Below are 9,167 nucleotides of genomic sequence, written 5' to 3' on the forward strand. Positions count from 1 at the left end.
AGATATTTTTTATGGGGATGAGTCAGACATCCCAAATTGAAGCTTCTCCAAACTGAACATAGTTTTTCCGCCACACCTGAATCGGGTGGTTATCCGAGCCAGAAACTGATAAACATTTTTCCCAGTTCTTCAATTTCCTTATCTAATCGTTCATTAGCTTTTGAATCTGTTCCTTCCTCTTCATCCTCTTTACCATAGTTCAGACCATAAGCATAAATTTACAGCATAATTGAAGAACCTAACCACTCCCTTTGTCTCCATTCTCACCTGGTACATACCATATCCACACAACTGCAAAGGGGATTTTCTGAAGTGCGAGCAAGAATTACAGGACACTCTGCTTAATCTCTTGCCACGTCAACAGGCTGCAGTGTGGGAGGGGTCAGTCCACGCTTGCCTCTCTGGTTTGCATACAGTATTTGCTCAACTTGGAATGCCACTTGGTTCACTCTTACATTGTTACATGTTGGGTTCAAACATTAATTACTTGTAAAACATTCCCTAACTGTGCAAATGTGGTTAGACGGCATTCCTGAAAACTGTGTTTCTCTATCATGCTTATATTGCCTTTTGCCTTTTTTGGGTAATTGACAGCATACTTTTTAATCTTTCTAAATCTATGAATTCCTAGAAGATATGAACTAGGGCATTTATCTCTGCATTCTTTTTTTTTAGGATTTTATTTATTTATCTGACAGAGAGAGACACAGCGAGAGAGGGAACACAAGCAGGGGGAGTGCGAGAGGGAGAAGCAGGCTTCCCGCCAAGCAGGGAGCCTGATGCGGGACATAGTCCCAGGACCCTGGGATCATGACCTGAGCCAAAGGCAGATGCTTAACGACTGAGCCACCCAGGTGCCCCTATCTCTGCATTCTTAAAGGTTAGCATAATGCAGGGCATCCAGCACACGATCAACCTTTTCTTTTCTTTTTTTTTTTTTTTTAAGCATTCATCTACTATTGAGAGCATATTTGTAGATCATATTGGGCAATTTTGTTTCTACTAACCCTAAAACAAGGGGCATAAAGTTAAGATAATAGTTTTTTGTATCATAATCTGTTATGGGGGAAAGAAATACATATCTAAAGAAAGCTTCTGAATTTATAAAATTGGAAAAATCAATTCTTCTCTTTTAATATGATTTAATTCTGGGTTAAAGCCCTCATCACACATTATAGATGAACTATTCTGTGAGATAAACCACATTATATGTCTTATAAAAATGACTATGTATGTGTTTTAATAGCAGTATATATATATACACGCACATATTTGTGGGAGCATTCCTAGTAAAGAGTAGACTATCAAAGTGAAAAAAAAGCATGAAACAGGGACTCAAAGAAACTGACTTCCAACACCAACTTGGTGCACTCCTTCTTGGGTATCAATGGACAAGTTAATTCCTTTCTCTAACCTTCAATTTTCAATTTTCTTATATGTAAATGCCTATCTCATAAGACTTGGGGGGGGAATTAAGTAAAATTATATGCACATATATACTGGATGTTAAAAAAAAATTCAAATTTCTGGGGTGCCTGGGTGGCTCAGTCAGTGAAGCACCTGACTCTTGGTTTCGGCTCAGGTCATGATCTCAGGGTCATGGGATGGAGCCTCGCCACGAGCTCCCCACTCAGCACGGAGTATGCTTGAGATTCTCCACTTATCCCTCTCCCTCTGTGCCCCCCCGAATTGCTCGTGTGTGCTCTCTCTCTCTTCCTCTGTCTCTCTCAAATAAATAAATAGAATCTTAAAAAAAAAAAAATTCAAATTTCTCTCCTTGTATAGTCCTGACAGGGTTACAAATCTTATGAAGGGACAGACATATTGCAGGAGTATTAGCAATCTTATCTGTGGAACTACTTAGTATGTTATTGTCTTGTGATTTCTCTGTAATAAAATAAGAAAAAAGTCTTAACAAAGTCAATTTAGAAAAATATGCATGCTTTAGACTGGAGGAATAGCATTTAGGTGTCATTTTCCTTGGAATCTTCCTCAGAATGGTATGCTGCAAACAAATTAGTACAATTCCTACCTGCTAAACCAGGAATATGTCATCCTACTGAAGAATGAAGCACTTTTCTCCGGATTGCATTTCTAAAAAGAAAAATATAACAAGTAGTCTATGAAGAATATGCCTTTATTTCAAATTTGAAATATCTTTGTCAACAGGTGGAAAAGTAAACATGAAATAATTTCATCTACCAATAGTTGCAGCTATGTTGCTATCATAATCCCTAAGGAATAAAATTAAGATATGAGAATGGTGGTTGGACTAGAGGCATTTTAAGATTTCTCCCAACATTATCATTATGACTCTGCTTACATAGCAAGAAATCATGTAGGAAAGGGAAATCATTTCTGAAATCTCTATTTCTCATTCTCTCTCTCTCTCTCTCTCTCTCTATCTCCTTGAATTTCTATGACTGTGTATATATGTATGTATTTGCTTATGTATACATACATAATTTAGCTCTCTATATAGGCTAAATTTAAAACATTTTAATCACTAAATTAAAGATAGTTTTGGGTTTTTTTCTAAAAGTATAAAAATAAGAGAATATAATAGGCATTTTTTTTTAAAGATTTTATTTATTTGAGAGAGAGAATGAGAGAGAGAGAGAGCACATGAGAGGGGGGAGGATCAGAGGGAGAAGCAGACCCCCTGCTAATCAAGGAGCCCGATATGGGACTCGATCCCGGGACTCCAGGATCATGACCTGTGCCGAAGGCAGTCACTTAACCAACTGAGCCACCCAGGCGCCCGAGAATATAATAGGCATTTGGTTTACATCTGTGTGCTTAATTACATATTTTAGTATAAAGGTATAAATATATAAACATTTATTTATCACAATTACATACTATTTTGGGAGTTTACAACATTACCATAAAATTCTTCCTGTTGACCTGGTGAGTTCAACCAAAAGAAGGGCTTAAAAGGGCCTCAAAAGTAATCATTTTATATTTTTAGAGTCAGCACCAATGTCTATATTTTAAAAAGTAAAACTGATCACCAGAGTAAAGTTCATTATGAGAAATTGTCCCATATTTAACAATTTTAGCACTGACCCTCTCTAATCCAGTTCTGATCTCATACATAAAGTGTTCACTATGTTTTAAAAAATTCTTATCCTAGAAGGAATCTGTGCAACAAAATTCCAACCTATACAGCAAATGTCCTGAGAAAACATTGTTCACTCCACATCTGTTCTCTGAGTTACAGCAAATGATCTACTACTATAAATCATTTACTCAATTGCTATCTATCCTTATATTATTGTTGCAAAAGTAAATGCAGTGACAGATGTAAAACCATCATCATACTTGGCCCAAAACAACAACTCATACATGTGAACTGTATCATCATCACTACTATTACCAAACATATTACTTGGAAAATAAGTGCACATATTGTGGAGAATGTTCTGAAAATTCTTGAATTAACCTGCAAGTCACAAATTATTTCACAGGGAGTTGCCAACTTGATAATTTACCACCAAACCAGAGATCGTATTCACCTCCAAAACACGTGTATTTCTGTGGCAGATTGCAAATGGCTACAGATCCTTAGGAGCTTTTCCCATCAAGAGGTAAACGCTAGTCTCCACCCCTTGAAAATTTTGATCATGAAAATGCCACAAGAGTGACACCAAGAGAGCTCCAATTCTAAGTGCCGAGAGGCTTGCTGTGCTCAGAACCCTGAGTGCACCATGTGTCTGATCCTGAGCTGGCCTGCTAGAGGATGAGAGACCCCATAGGAGAGAACTGAGGTGCTCATCTGACAGGTCTGTCATCCTGGCTTGGAACAAGTACTAGACATAGGAGTAAATTAGTCCTAGACGATCCTGTCACCAGCCAACTTTCCAGTTGGCTTTAGTGCCTGAAAGAGATCAGCAGAGATCAGCCAAGCTGACCCAAACCAGGTCATGACTCAACTGATCCAGAGAATCATGAGCTAAGTAAAAAAAAGAAAGCATCTTATATGAAGCCCTTTGAGTCCTTTGGTAAATAGCCTCCTTAGATGTGGGCCAGGCTTCTTACACTGAATTTATCACAGTAAATTCCAAATTTACCTCCCAGAAAAAAATTACAGTAGATAGGTAAAATATCTGGTGAAGGTAATTAGCCTTATCAAGCACCAAGGATATACAAATGACTTTTCAATAAATACTGAATTCATAGCATGGGTCTCACTGAGTTCATTATTGATATATTGCTATAAAGTAAAGTAAAGATCACTCTCCTCTGAGCTCCCCGGCGTTAAATAAACCTCCTATCCTCCAAGATCTCTGAGTGCCGCTTGGTTCTTCCGTCAGGCGATCCAGTCCAAGTTCCGTAACAAGAGTATCTTTCAGTGTCTTAATTTACTCCCATCTTCTCCATTAAACATTTCTCAATCCTTCTAATTCACTTATCTCACTCTGACATCACTTCTGGTCTGCAGACCGAACTGATCCCAATGTTTCCCATTTCCCTTGTTGCCCCAGGGCCACTACAGGCCTTTGTTTTCTAGTCCATTTTCTTATCTATTATACTTATCTACCATTTCAGGTATAGCAGGTGTCCTATCAACATACCTTAACACGGCGGACTTAAGGGCAATTTTCATTTGAACAGAGGTCCTGTTATTTCTGGATGATGATGGAGCAGGAAATTTTTAGACCATGAGACCACAGCATAGCCAGGGTCCAGGATTAGTGAAGTGTTTTGCTTTCAATCTTCCTTGGGTTCAACCTTGAGATGTGGTCCCACGAGGATATGGTTTGTGCGACTGCTACATTTAACAGTATCTCATAACCCCTAACTTCAGGAGCTTCCTTTGTGCATACTGGAGCAGGGTTCTGGGATTGGTGGAGGAAGTTAGGGGAAGTGGAAGGACAGCCTCGTGGGGAAGGGAAAACATCCAGAAACCAAAAATAATTTGTTTCTTAATCACTTATTATGTGCCAGATTCTGTATGAAGTGTATTATCTCATTAAATACAACATGTCTGTGGGGCTCCCAGGCTGCTCAGCCGGTTAAGCGGCTGCCTTTGGCTCAAGTCCTGGGATCAAGCCCCGACAGGCTCCCTGCTCAGTGGGGAGACTGCTTCTCCCTCTGCCTCTCCCCCCTGCTCATGCTTCCTCTCTCTTTCTCAAATAAATAAATAAAATTATATAAATATATATGTCTTTGTGGTGAAACCACTTTTGTCAACTCCATTTTACAGAGGAGGAAACTAAGGCCCAGAGTTTAAGAAACTTAAAGAAGTTTAAGAGATAGGATCTAATCCAGTTAGTCCATTGTATCTTCCAGTCGTGTTTCCACATTCTCAACTCTGTTACACGCTGCAGCTACTGAGATATCTTTCCTCCTGCCCACATCCTTCTACTTCACTTCTGGCTAATTCTCACTTGTACTTCAATCCTATTTAAGATTTATTGCCTTTGGGGAAAGAAAAAAAATTTACTGCCTTTGGTAATTCCTTTCCTCCCATCCCAGCCTCCAAGGCTTATATTCTTTTTTTTTTTTTTTTTTTTTTTAGGGCTTATATTCTTGTTCTGGGTTACCATAGCAATCTCAACATATGCCTCAGGGAGGATTTAAGGGATTCTTCAGAACTGTCTTCACTGAATGTACCCTCACTCTTTCCTGACTATCAAAACATTTGCTGACAGGTACTTCTCTCTTGCTAGACTTAGTTCCTCTGGAAGACGGAAAACTGTATTCAATTCATCTTTATATTTTCAGGTTTAGCCCAGGGGCTAGCTCATAATAAACATGTTGGGGGGGAGGGGGATGAATGAATGGCCCCTGCTAATCACAAGTATTTAGAAGTATTCTATTCATAGGTCACCATGCCAACCCTAGAAACTATCAGAACGTCATGTTCTGGGGCGCCTGGGTGGCTCAGTTGGTTAAGCGACTGCCTTCAGCTCAGGTCATGATCCCAGGGTCCTGGGATCGAGTCCCGCATCGGGCTCCCTGCTCTCCGGGGAGCCTGCTTCTCCCTCTCCCACTCCCCCTGCTTGTGTTCCCTCTCTCGCTGTGTCTGTCAAATAAATAAATAAAATCTTAAAAAAAAAAAAAAAAGAAAGAAAGTCATGTTCTTAGCTTATAAGTAGGTGGGATTTTTGTCTGAGATCTATTATGTCAAAATATAAAGTCTCAGCAATGAAATGTAATCATATAAGGTTTTCAATATGCTCTGAAGCCATCAACTATTTTTTTTTTTAAATTGGCATCATGAAGTAACAAAAAGAAAATGCGATTAAAACAGTATTTTCAATCCTGTCTAAATGGATTCCTGGTCCATAAAGCTATCCAGGTTGAATAATAGTCAAGGATATAAACATTGTTGGAATCCTACAGGAAGAACTGACTACAATTTTGGGTGAGAGAATTGTTTGAGTTTTATAATTTCCCACCCTATTAAGTTGGTGATTCACTGCCTTTGGCCACTTCCGTAGTTGCACCAGTGATGTGAAACCCATTTCCCTGCTTAAAACTGCCATCTCTCCTGTAAAGTAAAAAAAAAAAAAGGTGTATTGTCCTGGTGGAGCTCTTTCACATTTTCAAGGGATTTATTCAACATCTATATTTTATAGACTTTTAAAAGAATACTTTACATACAATTTGCTTTACTTTTAAAAACATTTATAGTTTCATTTTATATGTAATTAGAAGAATGCTGTCATATTTGACACTTGGAGTCACTAACAAGAACCAGGATTAAAACAAGATCCCCTGAACCTGAATTTTTCTTTCTCCTTTTTAGAATTACAGAACGACTTATGTGAGGGGCAAAATTTCTAAGACTTTAGAAAGTCTTAGTGGAGGGCGCCTGGGTGGCTCAGTTGGTTAAGCGACTGCCTTCGGCGCAGGTCATGATCCCAGGGTCCTGGGAGCGAGCCCCGCATCGGGCTCCCTGCTCGGCGGGAAGCCTGCTTCTCCCTCTCCCACTCCCCCTGCTTGTGTTCCCTCTCTTGCTGTGTGTCTCTCTCTCAAAATAAATAAATAAAATCTTTTAAAAACTGAGAGGGTTGTAGGGAATCATCTCCTGTGAAAAATACCTTCCATTATTTTTGGGAAACAGGGCTAGTAGAAATAAGACTAGTTCTTTGTAATCTCAATTCAAAATACTATATTGAAAGTGGTGTTCTGGGCGCCTGGGTGGCTCAGTTGGTTAAGCGACAGCCTTCGGCTCAGGTCATGGTCCCAGGGTCCTGAGATCGAGCCCCACCTTGGGCTCCCTGCTCGGCAGGAGGCCTGCTTCTCCCTCTCCCACTCCCCCTGCTTGTGTTCCCTCTCTCGCTGTGTCTCTCTGTCAAATAAATAAATAAAATCTTAAAAAAAAAAAAAAAAGAAAGTCTTAGTGGAGGAAGTTAGGGGAAGTGGAAGGACAAAACACGTGGCATTTTTGTTAGGGAAATTACTCCTAACACACCACTGCGCGGTTGGTGGCCCTGCTCTGTGGTCCAGCACGTGACTTCTATTGTGGAAGAAGCACGTGTTAATCACGGGGGCAGAGCGAGGCACAGTTAAGCGTCTGCAGTGTCCGGATTGCCCCAACCGCAGGCTCCCAACACCCGGTCAGTTAACACCTGCCAGTTAACCCCGGGGTATTTACGCCGAATCTCCCCTGCAGTTTCGGTGGGTTCTGCCGCTGCGTGTGCAATCCCATCCCAGCCTCTCCTCCTTCCCCGATGCCAGGTCCGTTCATTCTTTTCCCAAACGCTTGTTTCTGCTGACGGCGGAGTGCTCCACCCCTTCAAAGCAGCCTCTTTCTCTCCTCCAGCAGCCACCTTGGCTGAGATCTTGATGGTTCAGAGTTCACGTCAGCCTGAGGGCTGGTGTCAGCTCCCACGACTGCGCGCTTGTGTGTGTCCGTCCGTGTGTGCGTGTGTGTGTGATTTCTACTAAACCGGGGGCTCTAAAGCATCAGTTCACAGGCCAGCGCCCGAACCGGCGGCTCTCCCCCCCCCCCTCCCCACCCAGGGTGGCGAAGACCGCCCGCCTCCCCCAGGGCCCCCAGGACCAATGAGCATTACCTGCGCCTCGGGCCCCTCGGGGACCCGCTCGTAGCTGCTGCCGGCGCCCCACCTCCGCGGGATGGAGAACATGGTCCGCGGGCGCCTGGCGAGGGGAGGCGGGGGGCGGTACCGAGGCCGTTAGCTCTCTCGGCTGGGGTCCGCCGCCCCGGCGCCCCGAAGTTGGGAGGACGCGAGCACTCAGCCAGACCTAGCCGGCTGTCGCCCTGCCCCGAGCCGGCCCTTCCCGGGAGCGCGCCCTGGGCGAGGCAGGGGGCGGGAGCGAGGCGGGCGGACCCGCGCCGGGCGGGGGAGGTGGGGGAAGGGGCGGAATGAGCAGTGGCGGGACCTTCTGCGGAGGGCGGTGATCTCCGCCCCTGGGCAGATTGCGCTTGACTCGGTGAAGTTCCCTCCGCGCTTTGCAGGATTGCTTTGTTGGAAAATGATTCTTTCTTTTCTCTCTCTCTCTCTCTCTCTCTCTCTCTCTCTTTCTTTCTTTCTTTCTTTCTTTCTTTCTTTCTTTCTTTCTTTCTTTCTTTCTTTCTTTTCTTTCCTTTCTTTCCTTTCTTTCTTTCTTTTCTTTCTTTCTTTCTTTCTTTCTTTTTTTTCTTCCTTCCTTCCTTCCTTCCTTCCTTCCTTCCTTCCTTCCTTCCTTCCTTCCTCTCTCTCTTTCCTTCTTTCTTTCTTTCTTTCTTTCTTTCTTTCTTTCTTTCTTTCTTTCTTTCTTTCTTTCTTTCTTTTTCTTCCTTCCTTCCTTCCTTCCTTCCTCTCTCTCTCTTTCCTTCTTTCTTTCTTTCTGTAGATTTTGTTTATTTATTTGACAGAAAGAGCACAGGCGGAGGGGAGGGGCAGAGGGAGAGGGAGAAGCAGGCTCCCCACTGAGCAAGGAGCCCAACACGGGGCTCCATCCCAGGTCCCCGGGATCATGACCTGAGCCGAAGGCAGAGGCTCAACCGACTGAGCCACCCAGGCGCCCCTTCTTTATGATAGAAGCACAAAGCTCATTTCTCCATGGAATGACATGTTTATAAGCAGAATATTACAGCAGTCCGGAACAGAAAACTGTTAAGGACAACAGGTGTCAGCAGAACTGTATGGAGCGAATTTTATTGCAATGACTTTAAAATTAGAACGAATGAAATACTTCCCTTAATACTT

The 9,167-nt window shown here is 42.6% G+C and overlaps 1 protein-coding gene across 8 annotated transcripts in view; it reads right to left on the reverse strand.

The window, feature by feature from the left end:
- LOC123834573 (multidrug resistance-associated protein 1-like) overlaps positions 1 to 8,295 on the reverse strand; it is a 93,576-nt gene extending 85,281 nt beyond the window's left edge. For 3 of the 8 annotated variants that reach the window (XR_010407937.1, XM_064580140.1, XM_064580124.1), the window contains exons 1-2: positions 8,031 to 8,292; positions 2,033 to 2,094 (exon numbers count right to left, since the gene is read on the reverse strand). Coding sequence is in view for 7 of the 8 variants with exons in the window: in XM_064580140.1 (XP_064436210.1) it covers positions 2,033 to 2,094; positions 8,031 to 8,102 (134 nt within the window). In the remaining variant the exon portion in view is untranslated. Of the gene's footprint in view, positions 1 to 2,032; positions 2,095 to 4,577; positions 5,791 to 8,030 lie in introns of those variants that run through there. The other 5 variants (XM_064580147.1, XM_064580129.1, XM_064580132.1 and 2 more) reach the window with 3 other exon arrangements.
- Positions 8,296 to 9,167: the final 872 nt, after the last annotated feature.

Source organism: Mirounga angustirostris, unplaced genomic scaffold (genome assembly GCF_029215605.1).
Source record: "Mirounga angustirostris isolate CCGP_5_RB_7025 unplaced genomic scaffold, mMirAng1.0.hap1 SCAF_1, whole genome shotgun sequence".
NCBI classification, from domain to species: Eukaryota; Metazoa; Chordata; class Mammalia; order Carnivora; family Phocidae; genus Mirounga; species Mirounga angustirostris.